This window comes from Vigna radiata, chromosome 6, assembly GCF_000741045.1.
Source record: "Vigna radiata var. radiata cultivar VC1973A chromosome 6, Vradiata_ver6, whole genome shotgun sequence".
NCBI classification, from domain to species: domain Eukaryota; kingdom Viridiplantae; phylum Streptophyta; class Magnoliopsida; order Fabales; family Fabaceae; genus Vigna; species Vigna radiata.
In genome coordinates, this window is record NC_028356.1 from 27,386,307 (window position 1) to 27,409,890 (window position 23,584).

Here is a 23,584-nt window from a genome sequence, read left to right on the forward strand (position 1 = left end):
ACATGCAAACAGAATTTCAATTCATGGTGCATATTGAATGGCAGGGACTCACCGGAAAACTTGTGACGAAGAAAACTGCATACTCCAAAGAGAACAAGCTGAACAACGCACATTTTCTTCTTGCATTCGAGAGTAACCCATCTTCTCTACTCTCCCAGCTAACTCAACTTGGATTTTTCCTTTTAAAACCGAAACTCTGGATCAACCAGTCACGAAGTGGAAAAGGGAAAGTTGATAAATGGTGGGTTGCTAGTGATATGTAAATATGTTGTTACATGTTAGGTCGCAGCAGGTGGAATAACAGAAAATCTATGGCTATGGCTAGTTAGATGCTTGCATTGAGATTTGACTGTTAGATTTGAGTCCAGAACAAAGAATGAAGGATTCATTGACCAAAGTCCAATACTAACCAAACGTTCTTCGCGCCACCCAAACCAACTTTCCTTTCAGCATTCAAAGTCCAACACTGCTTCTCTTACGCAGTGGCAGAGATCCATGGTGTCTTTAACATCTAACCAATCAATTTAATTACCTTGAAACTTGATTAAATCAATGTTCTAATCCACCGACATCAAGGAAAATTAAATGCAAAAATGGATTAAGATATTGGCATACAGTTTAGTGTAAATAAGAGAACAAAATTTTATAGGAGATTGAATTATGGATACAGAATACAAAACTAATGTTATAAGCTGTTTTAACACTTGAGATCGTACGCGATATCTTAGAACCTATGACAAAATTGTGATCCCTGAATTTTCAGGACATATGCACAAAAACCGTTTAGATATTTGAACCCGTACTAGTCATCAAATCTTCCAAACTTCATCTTCCCTTCATCTAAGATGTCAACGTCCTTTCTTTTCTTGGATAATTTAATAGCACCTTGAAATCCATTGTGGTCGTCACTAAATTGAGAAGCTGTTCGTGCTCGCAGTTCTTCCAAACTCTCACCTTCTTTCGCTCTCTCTATTACCTGAAAATAGTGGTTATTAGTTCTAAAGTACTTGGAATCTTAATAGACCTTGATAACCAAGACAAGGGGGTAGAGGGACACTAGGGGATTCACTTAATTTATCAAATGCAAGATACTGTTTCACTTACCAGATGTCTCCCATAGAGATGGGTGCTTGAAAGTGCTTTGAGCGCATTTTGTGCCTCCTGCTGAGTAACATACTCTACAAAAGCAAAGCCTCTATGGCTTCCAAACTTCATTGGCAACCTTAAGCTTTTAATCTGAACAGTTTAGAGCAATTAAACATGAGTGAAAAGAAAGAAATAAAATGCACTGGAAAACTGAATCTACATGTTCTGGCTAAAATAAATACACACAATTAAACAAAATCCATGTGAAGCTCATGCACTGGATATCTCTTTATATATAAGCTAAAATTGAGCTAAAACAGAATTCAAAATTAAGGTAAAATAGTCACATAACAACTCCTATGAACAATAGCTACGATATCAGGTTCTGTTACTTGTGTCTCAATTTGGAATAAATCTCATTCCAATGATGTAAGACGTAACAGATAATTTGGATTTATCGTACATGGTAACTGCACCAAAATCATGCGCAATATTAACACAACTACAGACTATCATTTTAATCGGCAGTATGGTTCATCACCAACTGGCACAATATGTATTTCATATTTTGATCGCTCGACTACAGGATGTGACTGGAAATAGATTCATTTAGAAATAATTTGGTGAGGAAGAATGAAAACTCACCTGCAATTGGAATAAATTACAGATGGCGACATGTAGAGCTTAAATAAGATACTGAAACACTTGTCCCCGTATAAACATTTAAAATTATATACCGGTACCTTTACCCATATTCACATGCGTAGCAACTTCGCCACCCATACCCTTACCTGACAAGTATGGTCTCTCTGATAGGTAACCTCTATTACCAGTTAGCCATGTCAGGTTCGTTACCCCATAAGTTAGATAGACTGAGTAAGACATTGCCTATAAATTTGTGGGTCAGGGAGAGACATATCAAGCTTGTCATTCATGAGAGCGTTGGGGGGGGGAGGTGAAACCTTCAAAGTTCTGCAGTGCGAGATCTTTTCTATAAACTGGGAATTGTTTTCCTATTCTTTCTAGTAAAGGCAATTTTCTGTGATTCTAATCCAGTTTCTACTACTCTGATTATACGAATTTGTTTTACAAATTAATAAAACATGATTGCTATCATAATATTAATATTACTGATAAAAATCAATAGAAATAACATATTGATTGAAAACAAAAATGCATAGCTTAATAGAAGAAAATATTCAAAGATACTCCAATCTTTAATTTTAAAAATGTGGATATATTACGCCAGAATGAGTACGGTTGTGACACAGTACCCATAATTACCAGCATAATTTTGTAAGAAACAAACTTCTTATACCCAAACCCTAATTTGATGGATAGATACCGTAACCATTGCTCGTAACTTAAGAGTATCCATTGGGTATGGATCTGAATATCATCCCTACCTCAAATTAATTATTTCAAAAATAATTAATCACCTGGCCAAAGGGGCTAAACAATCGTCTTAGATCCTTCTCTGTTGCCTCAAAAGCAACATTTCTTACGAGCAATTTTGTTGAACTCTTATCCTTCTCAATTGTCTTTTGTTTCTGCGCATCATTCTTGACATGACAAGGTTGTAAAATAAGAGCATGGCTGTCCAAAACTGTCCCCTAAATCCAAAAAACAAGAATGGAATTTAAAAAATGAGTAGAATTAGGATCTGAAAATGCAAATAACATGTAAATACCTGCAAATCTCTGCAAACATTTGTAGCAGTTTCAGGGGAGTCAAACTCAATGAATCCAAACCCCATAGAAACATTTTTCCCATTTTTCAAATGCTTCTTCACCTATAAGTGAAAGCAACAAAAACTAAAATATGAATCGCAACAAAACAAAATTTCGAAGTACAGCTGAGTCATACAGTGTTAGCAATTAAAAAGTACCTTCACACTCAAAATTCTTCCCTCTTTCATGAGTTCACTAAAATGTTTCCTCAGATTTTCATCTGTTGTCTTGAAATTTATGTTCTTGACAAATAAGGACCGAGCCTAAAGCATGACAGAATAGTCAATAATTAGTGACGAAGAATAAGAATTATGGATTAGTTAGAAGCAACTAGTTTCAAGCATATAAAATATTTCTACAAAGTAGCACCATGATTAAAAAATATAGACAAATGACTAATATCATTATGAGCAAGGACTCAGAAACCAAATTCTCATTTCTAACTATTTTATAAGGCATGGCAGCATTATCTTTTTGAATATAAAATGCTACGTATCATACTGACTAGACAGTCCAGCTAAAGGATAATTTCAATCATATGACACGTGGAGAGGGTAGAGACTGGACAAGTCAGAGACTGTGTATGTATTCAAGCAGAATCCTGGAACATATGAGGCAAGAACATACCTCTCCTATCAGGGAACCCATACCCTTCAAAATTATAATCATCTCAGAAAATGAAATTTTCAGAACTGTTCTCATTTACATAGATATGAAGAACCTCGAAAGAATAGATATAGGCCAAAAAACATTTAAATGTAGGGACCTTCAAGAAAAGTTACAAATGCTTATGGGATAAATACTCATGTCACAATAAACATAAAAAAGGAAAGAAAAATCTTCATTTGCAAAATTAAGAGGGGCTAAATATTCTTATTCCAATATCTGTTCTTTTTCAAATAATTTTAGCCTTGATTGTATGACTGCGTGACTTGAGTATTTTCCTAGTATCAAATAATTTTCTCACGTATTGGACTTTCAAGGGTAGTAAATGTTGAATGGTCTCATTTTTATCCTGTTTTGTGGTCACTACCATATAAAAAGACCTAAAACATTGGCTTATGTTTATACTGACATTATCTTTCATTTTCTTATCCCCCCAAAGACTAATACATCAGATCAGAAAATAGAACACAATTAAACGAAAAGAATATCAAAAGAAAAGGATTTAATAGGTCAGACCTCTACTCTGTCTGGATCAATATCAACATCTGTTATTCTTTCCACGTTTTGCTCCAATATCTGCCTCTTGGCATCATTTTCACCAATTGCACCATTCATGTCATCATTTTTTGATGTTGAACTTTGGCTAAGAATATTGGAAGGAGCCCACTCCAAGTATAGTGGAGCATCCCTACATTGAATTGTATATGAAACAATTAAATAACCTTCAATTAATCAAGACTGTAAAGGTTTTCATTTGTAGATTTTCTTTTATATTGGAAAAGGGAGAGAGGCTGCTTTAACCAAGATTACTAATCCAATCAAGAGAAAAAAGTATAATAGTGATTGTATGAGGCCTCTTGGGGTTACTTTTCAGTCCCAACCAATCAGTTAATATAAGTAAAAACAAAAAAAGTTACATTACAGTGTTAATTTGTTTTCCTATTCTTCCACAATTGGACCCCAAGAGTTAGGCATACTGTACATAGGAAAGAGTTATAGTGGGGGTGAGGAAATGATAGCGATACAGAGGATGGGACATTATTTTGCGAATTCTTGGTATTGGCAATTCTGTGTGTACGTGTGTGTGAGGGGGTTGGGGAGCTCTGCGGCTAGAGGTGAGACAACATGTTAGGTGATTTTGGGAGACTGGACAAATTGCCATAACCAATCTCATTCGTCTAGCATTCAGAACATGTAATCACTTTGATACAGACCTGGGATTGGCTTTAACACAGCTTGCACATATTGTTATTTCTCTAATGTCTATGATTCTATTTATTTTTCTCTTATGCTTAATGCCTCACACGCTCCACACTCTGTGTGTAAGAAGAATGAGCTCTGACAAAAACCACTCTCACATAATGCTTTCATTTTCCAAACACCCAAGAGAAAAAAAAAATCTTACTTATAACGCTTGTAAGCTAAACCTCTAAAAGCTGCTCGAGCTTCCGCTGGTTCGAGGAAAACAACCTGAAATATCATTTCCAAATAACTCAATACTAGTCACAAATATAATTAAACAATAAACAGGTAATGTAATGGTGACAGTAATAGTTTCTCCAATCCATCACTGCTGAAAAAACATGAAAGGTAAGCAACATACCAGCAGTATAATCAGATTCCCATACAACAGAAAAATTACAGTCAGTGTCATCGAAAGAACAAAATATGTAGGATCAAAAGGTCCACAAATGAAAAATTATAAACCCTTTTGTTCCTTAGTAAAAATATTGCATTTAAAATGCAAAAGTAAAAGGTGTATAATTTACAAGCATAAGATTGTTATTTGCTATTGGATATTTTGGGATATATGCTTGTTTCATACCCACATACTCTGAAGTAAGAAATACTAATAAAACTAAATAAAAAAAAAAAAAAAAAAAAAAANAAAAAAAAAAAAAAAAAAAAAAAAAAACATGTATTAGAAACAGGGACAGAAACTAGGGCCTACGACAGTATAGTTTGTAGCAAATAATCCAACATAAATTGCAGAGGCACATCACAAACATCAAAAAGGTCGAGAAAGGAGGAGAAAATATACCAGTGCCAATGTCTTTGTTGGAGGGAGAATTATTTTATCCAAACTACCAAATTTCCCAAACATCTTTGCAAGTTCATTTTCTGTAGAACCATAAGGCAAGTTCTTCACCAAAAGCACATGATTACTTCTTTTTAAGCCATCTATTTTGTTATTAGCAAGTTCTTCCAAGGCCTCGACATTTACACCAGCATTTTTAAATGCATTTTTTGTTTCTGAAATCACTTGAGTCTCTCCCAGAGCAATACGTACAGCAAGATCGTCCGCTTCTCCGTCAAGTAAATCACTTTTATCTACACCATATTTCCGTGCAATGTTTTCCACAATCTATTATCGTCAAGACACCATTAGAAATATAAACAAGGAAACTCAAGAACACAAAACACAAGATTACAAAAACAGAAACAATTTTAGAAAGAAAAATCAACAATAATGTTAATTCCGTCACTCATCAAAGTCAAAAAAGAAACGAAAAGGATCCAGGAATAAAGATTCTATTCTCAAAAAAATATATGTATGCATCAGAGAATGGGAAACGTCATTGCAATTTCTCCAACATCCCATGCCTCCAAAATAAGAAATGATACTCATACAACCATGTATGATATTTTATAGAAATGGAACTTATTACAAAGACAAAATGTACAACCATAAGAAGGTTCGAACTAAAGCACAAAACTTGACAAAAAGTCATTTTAAAAACCCAAACTTTATGGATGCCAGCAATAGCAATTCCATGGAAATAACCATTAGCACACTAATGTGATGCCATAATAATGACCCATCCCAAGTTAAGGGGTAGACAGAGAGGCAATCCTAAAAATAAGAGATATGTCCTCCAATCAGTGAATTGGTAGATTGCTTATTGTCACATCACAATGTTCTTTGTCAAATCCTAAAAACCTAATAAGCAGAAACTAATCCAGAGTATGAGGAGAAACCCAGTGCTCACCAAGAACCATCCAAAAAGCTTATCCCATGAGAATAATTGCCAACAGAGTATTTCAGAACTAGAGCAGCACAGACACATAAGGGGCAACACAATGGTGAAAAATTGAAATCTAACCAGAAAAGGTTGTTTTCTTATTAAAATTACGATAACCATCATTCAGAATTTTAAATTACAGTTGCCTATTCAGCCATTCAACAGAAACTGATGAAGTAGAATCATGAATTGCAGTTTAATAAGTTTCAAGAGACATACTGTATCAGGGCGCATGAACAGACTATTCCACGCTCTAGTATCTCCACTAGCTTCATTTGCTTTCCTTTTTTCCTCTCTCTGTTTTTTGAGGGTTTTGGAGCTTTGGTCCTTCAAAACATTGTTCCTATAAGAAAATTGCAAACCATAAACTATTGAACTGGTGTAAAAAGAATGAGATCCCAACTCATACCGAAAGATTTATGTTTTACTTACTCTTGATTCTCTGAATGTCTTTGTAAGGCTGGCATAACATGCAACAATCTTCCTTGAAAGATTGAATTGTCTAACTCTTTCAAAGCCCTGATAAAAAATTATCACAGTCATGTAAACTATCACCAAAAAACAATTTTACTAACACCGATGACAAGTAGTAACAACTACATTTCAGAGGCCAGAGAATCAATACTGCCAACCTACATAAGATTTATTGCAGAAAAGAAATGAAATGGCTTAACTTGACCAATTAAAAGAATATCCTAAATCATCAAATGACCTACCATGAACTAAAAGAATAGTAGCTACAACAAAACAATAGTTGGTCTAATATAAAAAATAAAAATAAAAAAGGCAAGACAATAACTTCTAGGCACCCAATTGTTACCTGTCTGCAAATTCTGGAGCTGTATAAAGAATATATGCTATTCCTTTGGATCGTTTTGTATCTTTATCAACAACTAGATGAACCTGTGAGATAGTACCAATGTGATTGAAATGTTCTTCCAGTTCCTCCTCACTGTGAAAGACCAAAACAATGATTTAAACCAACATATAAAATAAGAATATTAAGTTCAAGTGAACCACAAAAACCACAGATAAATACTAGTAATGCAGATGATTCAACTTGATTAATTAAGCTAGTTTTTCTTTGGAAAGCAAGCAATTGGAAACAGTGCCAAAATAATATCACCCACGTATCCAAAAGAAAGTTCAAGAAAAAAGAGAGAAGATATATGTAAGGATATAAGTACGTGGTCGTGTATGGCAGATTACGGACAAACAACCGACAGGACTCAAAAACTCCTTTCACGTCTTCTGTTTTTGATAATTGGCCCCCATGCTCAGTCACATTTACTTGAGATTTTTCATGGGTAACCTTCTCTCTACTAGTATCTTCTTTGCCCTCTACGTCTACCTCTCGAGAATCATTTCTTGGATGACTTATATTTTCATCTTCGTTAACATCACTATTATCATCTTTGTCATCATTGTCATCAGATGAGGCATCGGTATCATTATTGTCGTCATCATCTTTATCACTACTTTCAGAATCAGACCACTCTTTCGTCACCCTACTCTTAAAATAATCCATATCTGAAATGACCTCGTCACGTTCAGGCTCAAGTGACTTGCCGCTGGGTTCGGAAATATCAAGAAATCCATCTTCCAATGAGCCACTGTCATCAGTTGAAACTGATGCACCTTCATTATCCTTATTTGAGACTCCTCGGTTGTTGTCAACACTGGTCAAACCGGAGGTATCATTTGCCCACATCTTAGAGTTAACCCGAGGCTGCATGACCTGAAGAAAATCTTGAAGCTGCGGGTCATCAACATCCACACCATTCTTCAAATTTTCTTTCCTGCCCTTAGCTCTAGCAGGTTTCCCCACATCCGGCACAGTCTCTTTGTCGTTTTTCTTCTTCGAATGGCGACTCCATGGACGAGGAAGATTTTCATCTCCAAGTTTTCGAGCTACCTGCTTGATTAATGAGAAGAACATTGTAAAACACCTTTCATGGCTTCCAGTTTCAGCACCACAAATTTGAACAAAAAAAACAACATAGTAAAACATATAAGAAAAAATTAGCACAAATAACATACCTCACATGTAATTTTAGATGTGCGAAGGAAAGAATTATTGAAATATCGAATGGCTTCATGAGCTTCATTTTCTGTTCGATACCCTATAAACGCAAATTGGCGACTCTTACCGTCTCTGAATTAAAAACCAAGTCAAAACCAAATAGAACAGTTACAATTTAAATTTTAATAAGGATAGAACGATTCTATGAGAGAAAGAGTAGTATATTACTTGGTACGCATGAGCTTGACGTCAGTGATTATTCCTTTCTCAGAAAAGAATTCCCGTAGTTCATCCTCCGCAACATGTTTGGGAAGATTCTTCACGCAAATCCTCGACCTATACAAACAATCGTAATGACGCGAGCATTTTAAGATAGAATATGAATTAGTAGCAAGTGTTCACTTACATGACTGCGGTTGCACTTTGAAACAGTAATCAAGCAAGGGTTACAACTATTCAAAATTCAGGGAAGGGGATGATCTTGTCCTCTTGTTAACCCTAAAATGTGCGCGCCTCTTTAATCTGGTTTTTTGAATGTGAGAGTGCGGTGTTTTGTTTGTGAAAGGTTTTCGGGCTTGCTGGTGTCTGCCACACTATACCCCGGACGATTTCTTTTATTTTCTTTATTCTTTACAGTTTAAAACTTTCCAATACCTTTTAAATAATTTTTATAAAATATGATTTTCATAGGCTAAAATGTATAATTTTTAAAGATATAATTCTATTCCTTTAAAATATGTAAAATTCAGTTTTGATACTTTTAAATTTTGTTTACTTTTTATTCATTAATTTCAAAATGCATAACTTTTTATCCTCTAAATGTTATTTAATAATGTTTTTTTCTTAAATTGCTGCCTTTTTTATCCATGAATGTTATTTTTAACTTAATTTCCATTCATAGAGTGTTACCTAAACTACTTATAACCTTGCTACATTTGAATATTAGAGATATCAAATAGAGAAAAAATTAAAAAAATAAAACTTGTTGTACCATATTGTAATAAATACATTTAAGTATAATCACATGTTGGAAATCAATTTTACCAAATCTATTTCTTTGGAAAATTAATTTTAGGAAGGTTTACTCGAACTTTACACGTGCAGTGTGTGAGTAGGTTTTTCACTAATTTTTTTAAACTATCATACAAAGTTAAAAAGACATTTTACAAAAATTCTTGTTTGATCACTTTACAATAAAAATATAAATCAATACTTTTTGATAAAAATGTTAATAAATATTATTCTTAATTATTATTATTATTATTATTATTATAAAGTTAAAATAAATATTTTTTATGATTTTATTGTAAATAAATTTTATATTTATTTTGCAAATATATGTCTTGTTTTAAAAATATTCATATGGAAAAATTATGTGTACTGTTTTAGAAATATTTTTTAATAATTATGTTAATAAAGTAGATCCGTTTTTATCCACGAATTGTTTGAGGAAAATTAATTTAAAAAAATCTTAAAAACTTATTTAGTAAATTGGATTTTTTGTTTCAAATATTTCTAAATAATTAAAAATATTTAAAATGTCATAGAAAAATATTAAAATATAAAAGTTATAAATAAATAAAGACATTTTTTTATCTATAATTTAAACATGAATTATATCTCAAGGATATTGTAAATAATTTTTCTTTTAATTTTTGTATATATAATTTAAACTTAGATTGGTCGACTTGAGTTAACTCAGACCTAAATTGAGTTTATTAAATTCAGTCTCAGTCAAGTCGATTTGATCTTGTTCGGTTGAGATAAGTTAACCAGACCAAAGTCTGATCAAGTAAACTTAAGTCTAAGTCAAGCTAAGTTAGGATGTGGTCATGTTCAATCAAGTCAAATCCAATTTGATCATGCCTAACTCGAGTAGGGTTCGGCGTGAGACCGAGATAATCTCAACCAAATTTGAACAAGTTAAGTTGAGCTAGTAGTTTAACAAGACATTGGATCAAGACCATGTCAAACTAAGTTAGATTGATTCCACATTAAGTCAATCCGAATTTACCAAACCTAGGTCGAATCAAATTAACTCGAAATCCAAATTGATCCAAACTACAAGATATAAATTTAAGAATGTGAAGAATTTGAAATTCTTTTCTCATAAGCAAACTAATTACTTTAATTTTTGTTGCATATATTTTTCCTGGAAAATAAAGCCTTAAAACCATTTTTATTCTAAAGAGAAGGAGACTGATGTACTCCCACTAAAATGAAAAGTTACATACTTGAATAACTACCTATATCCACTCATTCTTTTACTCTCTTTTTTTTTCAATTTTTAAATGAAATTAATTTTAACATTTTTTATCATTCCTAAATGTAATATTCCCGAAACATTATTCCTGCAATGCAAAATATACCGTCAGCCAAGAGATATGTGAAAGAATTGCAATTTCTGCTTTCCATATTGTTGCATGAAAATATAGTTGTAGGTCAAATAGAATTCATATTTGCCGAGGGATTTAAAGAAGCCTAGCAAACAATGATACAAAATTTACTACTTATAAAATGTATATACAACAACATCTTGCCATTAAAACGTGTTGAAAAACCATTGGCAAACCCTATCTTCACAATGGTAGCCAATGTAATAGTGTGGAGGTATCGGCTATATATCTAAGTTATGTAATCTCAATGTACAAGCTGTACAGTAATTATACGAGTTTTCATCATAAGGGCAACGAATATCTGTTCTTCACTTTCACATGCATCACAGAGCCTTTTGATCAAGCCTCTCGTTCCAATTTAGGCAGCGAATCAAGCTATGGAACCAATCACCCGTTTGGTCAAACTTGTTAACAGTTGGAAGGGGATGTTGACTCATAGATATTCGGACAGAATCACCTCTCGAGAGTTGCTGCCTTCTCTTCCCATCAAATGAAACCCAGGCATTACTTCTTGCATCGTCTGGAATCTGTTATGAATAAACCCTATTTAAGTATGCAACTCACATCCTTTTACTTAACCTTAAATTATTGAACACAAACGAACGCCTAAGTATATTCCTCATGTATCCTTTTTTCTAATACAAGCCGGTGATGCAACTCAACTTAGCTCAAAAAGGGAAAACATTTGACATTAGAGACACATCATACGCCACGAAATAACATCTAATCTGTTAGGAAGGAGAGGAAGATTAACTTCACCTTTAATTCTAATTGTGCAGAATCTGGAAGTATAACTGGCCTAAATGAAAGTGAATGTGGGCAGATTGGAGTAAATAGTATGCAAGGAACATTTGGATGGACCTGCAAGTATTCTTCTGAGATTAGATTAAAACATCAAGCAAAATAATTATGAATTCTAGTATAAACTAAAGCTGGTCCATGTATTGTACTAACACGGGGACACCATACCATTAGAAGATGTACATATATCACATCTGAGAATTTCTATGACAAAAAACATACAAGATTATTTCTACGTTTCTGTTAGGACACAACCTCCTATTACAAAGGTCTATCATAGAAGGAACAAGGAAAAAGGAAAATACAGCTGCTTGTTTGTTAGGATATATGATGATAGGATAGATGGGTTTAGGAGTAAGTGTGTTTAGGAGTAAGTGTGTGGGGGTGTCGGTTAAAAAAGGAGAAATGGGTCAGAGCAGCTATAAATAGAGCTAATGTAACATTGCAGGGGGGATTTGAATAGACTTTGTGTAGAGTCATACTTTTTAGTTTGTAGAGAGGGGTTATGCCCTCAACCAGGGAAGTTATGCTCCCAACCCTTTCTTGTAAAAGGAGTACTTTCACAGTAAATAATACAGACAAACTCATTCTTTCTTTACTGTTTTCTATCTACTGTTACTATTCTTGCAAGATTCCAAATCCAAGAACCTAACAATTGGTCCGACCTGCCGGATAGCAGTGGGGTGAAGGATCAAGAAGCTGCCAAAAACGGGAGAACCTGCCGTTTCGAAGTGGGGGCGCCGGATTCCAAAACCTATTGCTTCGGGAAGCTGTTGGAATCAAGAAGTAGTCAAGAAACTACTGTATCGAGACGCGATGGAAATTGCGGTTGATAGAAGGAAGGCACAGATAGTGGCGCTGCGACAAGAGTATGCAGCATTATGCCAAGATTATGCAGCAATAAGCCAAGATTTACAAGAAATTTTGAGAATGTTGAGTGGGCAAACCAGCAACCAGGACCAAGCCTCCGTCAACGAGAACAAAAGGAGACAAGAGGAGAACATGGGAGAGGGAGCAGGAGAACGCCACGAAGTGCAACCCAGCGGGAAGAAAAAAATAGAACTGCCCACTTTTGAAGGGTTAAATCCGTGTGGGTGGGTCTCGAAGGCAGAGAAGTTCTTCGAGTTACAAGGTGTGGCAGAGGAGGAAAGGGTGCGCTTAGTGGAATTCAGTATGGAGGGCAGCGCTCACTACTGGTTCAAAGCTTGGAAGGAGAAAGCAAAGAATCGTTCATGGGATGGTTTGAAGGGAGCCCTTGTGATAAGGTTTGGAACCTATGTTGAACGGATGTCGGCTTGGGGACGAACGAGCGGTGAGGTGACACGGTCCGAGGCCGATCACTATAACCCAGGCCGATCGAGAGTGACCGAGCGGTCGGTCGGATCAGAACAGGAGAGGACTGCTGGACCCAACGGGAGAGGACTGACAAAGCCGAACGTGACAGGACGGTCTGACCGGAACGGCAAAGCACTACAAGCTCCGGGCCCAAGAGGACTGAAGGAACCGAACAGTTCGGAAGCGAACTAAAGAGAACTGCCGTCTCCAGACGTGAAAGGATGGGAGGAACCAAACGGTCTTACACTGACAGTCAAAGGCCGAATGATTTTACACTTAAAACGGTCTCCTAGTCATTGGCAAAACGGTCTTACAATTACATTCAAAGGCCGAACGGTCTTACAGTCCAAACAATCTCGCAGTAATTGGCCGAAAGGGCTTACAATTAGAATGAAGGCTAAGGAGGGAAAAGTGGATGGAAGAATCAATGGCCGAGAGAGAAGAATGGATTTTGTTAAGAGGTGGACCTGCGAACAAAAGAAGGGCCTTGCCGTTTGTGAGGCACCTGCAGAGGGGAGAGAACTTTTTGAAGCTTTGAAAGACATCGAAGACCATTTCTTCAGGGATTATATTTCGGGAAAAGAGGTGACCAGAATGCTGAAAGCTAATAAAATCCAAGAAGAATGGAAGTCATTGCAGGAAGAATTGTCACCACCTAAGCCTCCCAACATGAATTGATGGGCAGTACCTAGTGGATTCTCTTCAGATGAAAACGAGATAATGAAGAGGAGCCAAGTGACTCGGTTTTTTTCGGTTCCAACCTTAAGGACAAGGTTGTTCTGCAAAGGGGTGTAATGTTAGGATATATGATGATAGGATAGATGGGTTTAGGAGTAAGTGTGTGGGGGTGTTGGTTAAAAAGGGGAAGTGAGTCGGAGCAGCTATAAATAGAGCTAATGTAACATTGCAGGGGGGATTTGAATAGACTTTGTGTAGAGTCAGACTTTTTTAGTTTGTAGAGAGGGGTTATGCCCTCAACCAGGGAGGTTATGCTCCCAACCCTTTCCTGTAAAAAGAGTACTTTCACAGTGAATAATACAGACAAACCCATTCTCTTTATTGTTTTCTATCTATTGTTATTGTTCTTGCTAGGTTCCAAACCCACGAACCTAATATTATTTTAATCAGAACAGCTGTTAAATTTGTTATTAGTTATATAGTTATGTGTGGGGTAGTTGTGTATATGTATGTGTTTGCGGGTTAGCGTGGAGGATAGGAAGATATAACTTTGTTGTGGGAGGTTGTTGGACCCTCTAAGTGTCATTGATTGTGTTGTAAACTTTTATGTTGCATGTTCTATACGAATTCTCGTTTTTCCATCTAAGAATTCTTTCCTATTAGAGTTTGCCAATCCAGTTTTGTTAGAAATGTGGTTAAGATAGTATTAGATATTGTTAATTACATTATTACGTGTTAGTTTTAAATGTAATGAGCTTAGACTCATGTCTTTGCATTTGTAATGAGCATAGACTCGTCTCTTTGTATTTTCCTATTTATATGTGCTCAACAAACATTAGGGATTCATCCTATGTCTCTTTCTAGTTTATTTTAACATAGTATTAGGGCTATAGGTTAGAGCATATTCTATCAAAGTTTGTTGTTTATTGAGTCTATTGTTTCACCCACTATTGGATTGCTATCGAACCACCATTAAATGTCCTAACATGAGGGATGGAGTGTTAGAAGTCTCACATGGACTAAAGATAAGACCAATTTACAATATATAAGTGGATGCAAAACTTACCTTATAAGCTAGTTTTGTAACATTGAGAACAAGGTGAATTTTGATGGGCCAAGTATTGTTAGGACACAAACTCCAATTACAAAGGTCTATTAAAGAAGGAACAAGTATAATGGGTAATACAACTGTTTGTTTTAATTAAAATAGATGTAAAATCTGTTAGTAGTTATATAGGTGTGTGTGGTGGTAGTTGTGTATATATGTGTTTGTGGGTTAAGGTGGAGGATAGGAAAATATAGCTTTGCTCTAGGAGGTTTTTTGACCCTTAATGTGTTGGTGATTGTGTTGTAAACTTTTTGTATGTTGCAAGTTCTATACAAATTATCTTTTTTCCATCTAAGATGACTTCAAATCTTATCTTGGCAAGGCTTGTTGAGCCTATCATGCACCTTCTATCCGGTCACTATTGGACCACCCACACATATGCAGTCTCTTGTTTGAGATGTCCAATCGTGTGGGGAGAGAAGGTGTTGGAGATGTCTCATCGAATAGAGATATGACTAAATTATAGTATATAAGTTGATGAAAAGTGTTGGAAGTTCTACATCGACTAGACATACGGCCAATTTATAATATATAAGTAGGTACAAACCTCACCTTACAAGCTAATTTTGTGGGGTTGAGTTAGGCTTAAAAGCCTACTTCTTAACATAATATCAGAGCTATGCTTAAACTTAAAGACTACTTCTTATCAAAAAGTTTACATTGCAAGTCAATTTTGTATGGTAATGTCTACTTTCTCTAAAGGTCTATAAATAGTTTCCCTTTGGGAGGTGTTAAGGATCTAACCTTTTGGTATTGAAAGTCTTTGACTTTGGTGGCAGGGAATGCCATGTGTGAAAGAAAGCTTTTTCCTTTGTATACATAGTTCTTTTATAGCTAATAATCTTTATCTTGTTTTTCTGGTCTTTGTTTCAAGGTGCCAAACACTGCCGCAAAACAACCTTCCACAATTATTCGTATTACCTACCACCCCAACACCAAGAAAGCCCAAACCACACCAAGATCCACATCATAAACAAAGTCCATCCGCAAAAGGCTATTACGCCCCACAATAATAGAAAAGACTCAAACACCCTACACCACTGCATCACACGAGCACTTCCGCTGCCATCACTAGCACCATCGCTACTGTTATCATCATCGCTTCTCTAAAGGAAGAAGAGAGGGAGAACATTGCAGGGAAAGAAGAAGATAGAAAATGCGGGAAAAGACTTGTTCTGGAATGTATTTCATGTGTTCTGGAAATCTCTTTTCATGAGTATTCTCTACTGAGTATTTTCTGTTTAGAATAATTAACAGGTGTCGAACATGTACTAATTTCTTGTAATTTTGGTCCTTTTAAGACCAACACCATGAATGAAAATGGAAGAAAAGAAAGTTATTGAGCTTTTATTAATTTTATTCTTTACTTTTCCTTTCCTTTTCTGATTTCTTCATATCAGTTTCCAATACACTAATTCAAATTTCATTAATAATTCTTCACGCATTGTCTTGAAGAGGAATAACTGTTTACTTCATGACATCAAAAGGAGTGATTTACTCTTACCACATGTATTCAGTGTTTTTAGTTTACATGTGTGATAAGTTACAATTGAAGTGTAAATTAGAGTGTATTATCTTTGGGTGACAAGGTAAATGTAATTACTGATGACATCAGAAGGAACCCTATTTTACGAAAGCAAGGAATAAAAAGAAAACACTGTTCACATATTTATTTCACCCAAGGGAAAATTTTGAAAGAAGAAAATGAAATACAAATAAAAATGTTTAGATATTGAATGCTGCGACTCATTCAGCATTGTGTACCAAAATTTGCAAAACAGGAAAAAAAGAATTTAAACTCAAGCAATTTTACCACCACATTGTTACATTATAAAGAATCTCATGCAGTTATCTTTTAAGATAAAAATTTTAGTCCCCTTTAAACTCCAAATCCCTGATTTTGGTCACCTATTCTTTTTTCTGTGCTTTGACTCTTCACATTTTAAAAAATCTGCCATTTCCATCTAATCCTCAAATTTGCACATGTTTTATTCGTTTTTATTTCGGTTCAATAGAACCCTAACTTAACATTTCATTTAAGATACCTGCAAAATAACTTAATTAACATATAAAAAATGAAAGTAATAAATGTATGTGAAGTTGAAAATTAGACGAAAATTGTAGGTTTTCTAAAATTTGCTGACCAAAATTGCAAGAAATGATACTGGAAAACCAAGATCACTAAGAAGAAATTAAATGGGATGAAAGTTGTAATTTAGCCTATCTTCTAAGTTGCCACCTATAGTGCAATGCTGTAAAATATGGAATACACAGCATATTCAAAGTCTACCACTCGAGCAGAGAAAGCATCGCAGAGAAGCTTAGGTCAAAAGCAAGAATATCAAATCAACGTATCTAATGATGATTCCATTGTGAGTAAAAGTGTAAAACTCTCAAAAGCTTACCATGGAACCTCCAGCAGCAGTAGAGTAGGCTGTACTTCCTGTTGGGGTGGCCACGATAACTCCATCACCTTGTACCTGAAGGTATGCCAAGGATTAATAGAAGTGTTTTGACATATGAAATTTCAAATATTTACTATTCTCATCATAGAATATGTTATAATTATAATTATAGAAACAAGGAATTGATCCTATATAATGAAGAATGTCTAGATTATATAAGTATCATTAGGAATGTTTTCATTTATTCTCGTATCATATCTTTGTCATTAAGGGATAACAAATCTCTATTGTATTGATTCCTTTTTCTCAACATACACAAAGCATCCATGCTGCATTGGAAACACCCAATTTGGTTTTAGCTCAATGTTTCTCCCTTTCCTAGAGTTTAACAAAATATAACAAAAGAAAAAGAATAGATATTCAGAAGGCAATAAAGACAAAATAAAACTCACTTTGGTTATAAGTCGATCATGTTCATAGCATTCAATCTTTGAAAGGTAAGGATTGGAGCCCCGGTCAACCACAACCTCATTGAGGATGTCAAATACTTTCCCTGGCATAGCTTTACCTTTATGAAAAATTTCACACCGGAGACGCATTCTGAGAGTAATATACACACCATCTCGTGTATTATTTCCATGGATGACTTGTCGTAAGTCTTGTTTGTAATCATCAAACTGCAGAAGAGCAATACAAAAGTCAAAAAATGGAAATAAAGCTATGTAATGTATCTGTGTATATTATTTATAGTGAAATAAGTAATGAATTCGGAAAGCTTACATCATGAGAAGTTAGAAAACCAAGGGAGCCTAGGTTAAATGACACAATAGGGGGAACCGCTTCTCTGAAAAGATTTGATGCATGCAATATAACGCCATCTCCACCCAAGCATGCCACAAAGTCTACTTTTTCATGTAGATCACTGAATCAAACATACTGTATATGTTAAAAAAAAGAAGAAGAATGAAAGTAACACTTTTTTAGGAACAGAAAAAACTGCTCTGAAGCTATTCACAACAATTTACAAATGCCAGCACCTGGTATCTTGACTGTAGAAGGTCTGAACAAATCCAAAGCCTGGAATTCTAGCAAATACGTCATGTACATCAGGTTCCACAAGAACATTCATTTTCTCTTGGCGATGAAGAAAAGTGGCAACCTATAGATTATATATAAAAACTATTGAAAAAGTATGTAGTGAAATTGGTTATAGAAGTCCACAATAAATATTCAATCAACATTTGAATTGAAAACAGACCAAATGCACTTATACTATTCAAAGTCCAAAACCACTCCAGTCTCATGTTCCCTAACAGATTTTATTCCTAAATTCCTCCAAGTCTTTTATTACACAAGGAAGTAGAATTAAAATCCTTTTCGGTCCATTCTTTATTATTGAAAATCTATATCATGCCATCCCCAAAACACTGTGGGGCAAAAATTTCAGTATCCTATTTTCTATATTTTACATCTAAATTTTGTTCTTTTAATTAACCAGTATTTTTTATCCATCCAATTTTCTATATTCGAACAAAATGTTATAGTTTTGGAAAATTATCTGTAATCATTATCAAGGAATTCAAAATATTTGCTGCTTGAATAATTAATAAATAATAAAAATCTACCAATCATAAATAATCGTTTATCATAATGAGCATATATAAAAGAACTCAACCTTAAACGAGTCAAAATCTTAAATGAAATCTCATACGACACAAGCTTGTAATGAAAACCCATACAAGAATCTATAAATATCTGTTACATATTTATTATAATGATATAAAACTATATACATTAATTACCAAAACAATATAACCTATAATTATAAAATATTTTTTTATATTTATTTACCGGAATTATTAAATAGTCAAGCATAGGAGTAATTTCTCAAGCTAGGCTTGTTTCTTTAAATATGTTTCATTGCTATCTTAAATCAGTTTATTTACTACATGAGAAAGACCAAGCCCAAGCCTCCTGCTAAAAGGCTAAGCACCACCACAATCCAACAAATGGTTCTTCAGATTAATGGTGGAGATGAGTATATAAGGTTTACCAATGATAGAATAGAACTAGAGGCATAGAAGATGGAAAACAATGCCAATGATTATCATGTTCAATGTTAAATCTTTTTGCAAAAATGTTGTTTCTAAACACTAATATGAAGATCATTTCTTTGAACCACTTTCATGCTTTCTGCAGTCTAAGAAAATCCTTACCATTTTTGCTTCTTCCATTAGTTCATCTCCAAGTTTTTTTAACAATAATACATTCTTCGGCATAGACTTCCACATAAGCATCTGCTGCTGGGTGCTAGGATGAGTGAAAGCCAAAGAAGATTCGGTCACTTTTTCTCTGGTACAAGAAAATCCATCTGTTCGAACTAGGAACATCTCAGCCTTCTTTCTTGATTGCACTCTTACAACTCCTGTTGAAGAAGCACACATATCTCCTTCGATGGATCCCAAGTCATCATCATTTAAGGCTAACCTATCTTTAACCATACGATCTTCAATCCTTTGAGAGTTAGCTGCGACATTATCAAAATTATTCTTCACAGTGTTGGAACCATTGCCGTTAGTCATGTATTCATGGTCACTAAATCCATTTATTGTTGTCCTAACAGAACTAGAAGTACTCCTGTTCCTTAACTTCCTATTGCCATCAACTGTAATCTGGGACTTTCTAGATGGATAGTCCACATGGGCTGATCCATTTGAACTTTCTGGACCTACTATTTTAGGTATGGGATTATCACTACTGCTGACACCCACACCTCCCTGTTGTTTTGTTATATTCATGTTCCTCTGTTGCAGAGAGCCTTCCAACCTTCTACTCTGATAATTGACATAAGAGGGCGGTGAGATCTTCCGGCTTGCCAAAAATTTTGACATCTCTCTTTTGGAAAAGATATCACAAGGAGGAAGTTGAGATTTTAAAGGGTTAATTTTGCTGAAGTCACTTGGAAAAGATCCTTCCTCATTAGCACCAGTTGCTTCTGATAATTCCCTGTTATCAGTAGAAACTTCACTCAAGACTGTAGTACCTTCTGCTTCACCGTTATACTTCTTTTGAGAGGTGCTTTTGTCAAATGCACCAACAGAACTACGTGTTGAGTTCAAATTCTCGGACAATGAATTGAAATCTTTTTCCAGGGAGGATCTCTCTGCAGTTATTGAAGAATCCAGAAGTCTAGCAGACCCGATTGTATAACGTGATAACATGTCATAGGGTGTAACTGGTGGATTAGAAACAATCTGTGATGAAGATCGAGTCATGTACTGCCTCCATCGGGAGACCATGGCAGATGTTCTTAAAACTCCTTCCTTGCTGTGAAGATAGATAGGCCTTTTGCTGCCATTTAAAACATAAGATGCAAACCTCACAACCTGCTCCATTGTAGGTGCAGTCCTAGCTTCAACAGGGATTTTAACCAATTCAATTCTTCCAGATGAAATGGCATCATGTAAAGCTGCTTGATAGAAGTTGTCTTTCACAGTCTCTGCTCTAAGATCTATGATGGTTTTATATCCTTTATCCAGTAACCACTTCAGGCCTTCTTCTGTTACCTGACCACCAGTGCAAAAGACTGCTTCTGTGTCTTTGGTTTCCATGTCCTCTTTAGAAGCAGATAAATATACAGGATTCCAATTTGAAAATAGCATGTGACAAGGAAAACCCTCCCCACGAGGAAAACCAGAATCATAGCAGACATTCTTCAGTCTTTGAAGTTTCCTCCATACATTTAAGCTTCGATCATCATCAAGTTCTAAATAGTTTTCGAGAGCTACATGCAAGCTCTCACAACACCTTTTCATCTCACTCCTAAAAAGGGCTAGTGGGGGGAGCTTATCATCTGTTGTGCTGACATCTGCAGCACGAAAGGAATTCATAATTGAGGATCTTCCAGAAAGAATATCCTCCCTTCCTTTGTTCACAAGGGATACCATGCATCCAAGAACAGAAACTATTTTGTCTTCTAGTTGAGGTTTCTCATCTGATGGAACCTCATATGAAACACTACACTCACCAGTCAATGGGTTACATAATGCATCCATTAATGCAGAATGAAGCCTTTCTGAATTCCTAAAGATCCTACAAAACGCCTCAACTTCAGCAATATCACCTGGAACTGGACCCATCCAAGACAACCGTGATGTATCATTGGATTGGAAGGAATTCAAATTCTATAAAGAAAAGTATCAAAAACAAGTTTGAAAGATGGATGTCAGTCCATGACATGAATAACAGGAGTTAAATCATCAATGCATGTAAATTGAAATATTAAACGAAAGAAAAACAAAGAAGAACAAGATGACACACACTAACAACAAGATGCTAAAGCACACATTCAAAAAAAAAAAAAAACAAAAAAAAAAAATTGGACCTCAATAGTAAATTGAAGAGTTTTCGGTTTAGATTTTAGGTAAGGCAGTGTAAAACGACCTACCCATGCAAGTACATAGCGAGGAGTTTTTTGACATTAAGGGTACATAATTTAGTTTTAGATTTTCGGTACACAATCAATTCTACCATGAGCAGTGTTGATATTCAGAGAAGTAAAAGTTTTAGTTTTCAGTTTATAAGAATTGATTTTATGTGTGCAACATACCAAAAACACTTTTATTTTACACTTGTAAAGATATAGTACTTTACTTCCTAACTGAACAAATTCTTGTACAAGGTATTTGGTTAGAGGAAAATGGAAGGGAGAGAAAGGGAGGAGTTTTTTAATACCTTTCTTGTTTGATTCAATTTTCAGGAAGAGGGGAGGGAAGCAAAATCTACTGAACAATTTACAAGAGAGGTGATTTAAAACATTTCAAGTTTATTTACAAAAAAATATTTTTATTCATATTTCGAAATCGAAAATTATAAAATATGAAAGTAAATTAGTTTTTGAAACTTTTTATATTCTGTGCTCCAAACAAGAAAATGAATACTTTCCCTCCTCTCCTCTTAACTAAACAGGATATCTTATCAAAATCTCTCCTCTTCCTTCCATTTCCTCTCACTCCCCAACACTCACTTTTAAAAATTCATTTCCAAAAGCAAATTGGTTCTTTCAAAACCAATTCTTTAACTTATTTCAAAATTAATTCTATTAAAATTTAAAAACAAACACACTCTTTACTGCATGTGAACCAACATCAAAGTAAAACTGAGCTCCGTATCTAAGCTTCTTATACACAGAACACTTATTTAAAGAACTAAACTAAACTCAGATGCAGTTCCCTAACTGTTTAAGTAATGTTCTCCCATCGAAATTGAAGTTTCTTGAAAACAGCACCACAAGACTTCGTTTACATATGCTTTGTCATTTCCCAGAACATACATTTCAAAACAGGCAATACAAGCCACACCGATTTCTTAGCTAAACATCACACCGGACAATAATTAACAAAAGAATATAGCATTATTTAAATTCTCCATCATGTAGAAAGCATCATCTACCCTCAAATACACTCTCACATCAAACACAATATTTTACAATAAAATCTAAGCCACCGAGCGCCGTAATCGACATAAAGAAAAAGAAAAAGGGCTTGTCTGACAACATATTGACTCTACCAGGCACAACTAATAAAAAAATTTAAGAAACTATATTAAAATAATTTCAAAAGGACATTTCCACTTGCATCACCATTGTTCTAATTATTTTTTCATAACCATTATCAAATTTCAGTACTCGCATCAGAATTGCTAATTCGAGTAAATCAACTTAAAGAAAAGCTGAAAGTAGTGTATCATAAGCTGAAAAAAGAAAAAAAAGTTGCAAAAGAGAAACAGTTACGAACCGGAGAGTCGAGACCGAAGCTGAAGGAAAAAGAGTTGGAAAGTTGGGCGCTGATGACCAAGTTGAAGTGTCTACGGAGCTTTCTTCCCTTCCTCTGAAACTCCAGGCCCAGGCCCAGGCCCAAGAACGACGGAGGAGGCTTGAAGAAACAATGATACGAAGGTGACAGAGCCGCGGCCATGTCCGCCGAGAATGCCATGTCGATGCATGCTACCATCGGAGTTCGCCACGATCTTCCAAAATAAGAATATTGTGTATGTATTTTTTAAATAATAATTAAAATATAAAAAAATCTGTTCCTTTGTTTTATTATTATATTTGTATGAATATTTGCGTGTGGGAAAAGGGATAATGAGATGGAAAATGAAAAAATTGTGGCTGGAAAATGGCGGAGGATAATAATAATTTTGGTGGTGGAGGCAACATGTCCGGTCTATGGACATTTACCGTTTGTGCTTGAATCTTGATGTGATGCGATGCTTATTATATGGATTTTACCTGTTTTTCTTTATCATTATTATCCATTTTCCTTTCTCAGA

The 23,584-nt window shown here is 35.0% G+C and overlaps 2 protein-coding genes across 3 annotated transcripts; both read right to left on the reverse strand.

The window, feature by feature from the left end:
• Positions 1-624: 624 nt before the first annotated feature.
• On the reverse strand, positions 625-9,133 carry LOC106762901 (multiple RNA-binding domain-containing protein 1). Its single transcript, XM_014647021.2, has 15 exons — positions 8,935-9,133; positions 8,757-8,864; positions 8,546-8,660; positions 7,693-8,420; positions 7,326-7,457; positions 6,938-7,024; positions 6,725-6,848; positions 5,524-5,847; positions 4,888-4,952; positions 3,999-4,170; positions 2,975-3,079; positions 2,777-2,878; positions 2,526-2,699; positions 1,105-1,236; positions 625-976 (listed from the first exon to the last, which is right to left on the reverse strand). Coding segments are annotated over exons 1-15 (2,544 nt in total). The 5' UTR covers positions 8,937-9,133; the 3' UTR covers positions 625-802.
• Positions 9,134-10,915: 1,782 nt separating this feature from the next.
• Positions 10,916-23,492, reverse strand: LOC106764703 (NAD kinase 2, chloroplastic). 2 transcript variants are annotated; one of them, XM_014649046.2, is made up of 8 exons: positions 23,047-23,491; positions 19,468-21,435; positions 18,289-18,410; positions 18,032-18,173; positions 17,704-17,928; positions 17,252-17,326; positions 11,684-11,785; positions 10,916-11,451 (listed from the first exon to the last, which is right to left on the reverse strand). In XM_014649046.2, exons 1-8 carry the CDS (start codon positions 23,260-23,262, stop codon positions 11,248-11,250), a joined length of 3,054 nt encoding a protein of 1,017 aa, XP_014504532.1. In that variant the 5' UTR covers positions 23,263-23,491; the 3' UTR covers positions 10,916-11,247. The 2 variants fall into 2 exon arrangements, with proteins under 2 accessions (XP_014504532.1, XP_014504533.1); XM_014649047.2 differs by lacking the exon at positions 11,684-11,785 and having other exon boundaries at positions 23,047-23,492.
• Positions 23,493-23,584: the final 92 nt, after the last annotated feature.

Excerpts from the sequence above, each read along its gene's own strand:
- LOC106762901 (XM_014647021.2), bottom strand. Across the intron at positions 3,080-3,998 it reads TTGATCCAGACAGAGTAGAG|GCTCGGTCCTTATTTGTCAA; the intron begins GTCTGACCTATT and ends GTCATGCTTTAG. Across the intron at positions 1,237-2,525 it reads TGTTTAGCCCCTTTGGCCAG|ATTAAAAGCTTAAGGTTGCC; the intron begins GTGATTAATTAT and ends TAAACTGTTCAG.
- LOC106764703 (XM_014649046.2), bottom strand. The coding sequence starts at position 23,262 with ATGGTAGCATGCATCGACATGGCATTCTCGGCGGACATGGCCGCGGCT. Across the intron at positions 21,436-23,046 it reads GCTTCGGTCTCGACTCTCCG|AATTTGAATTCCTTCCAATC; the intron begins GTTCGTAACTGT and ends TTTTCTTTATAG. Across the intron at positions 18,174-18,288 it reads TTCTACAGTCAAGATACCAG|TGATCTACATGAAAAAGTAG; the intron begins GTGCTGGCATTT and ends TGTTTGATTCAG.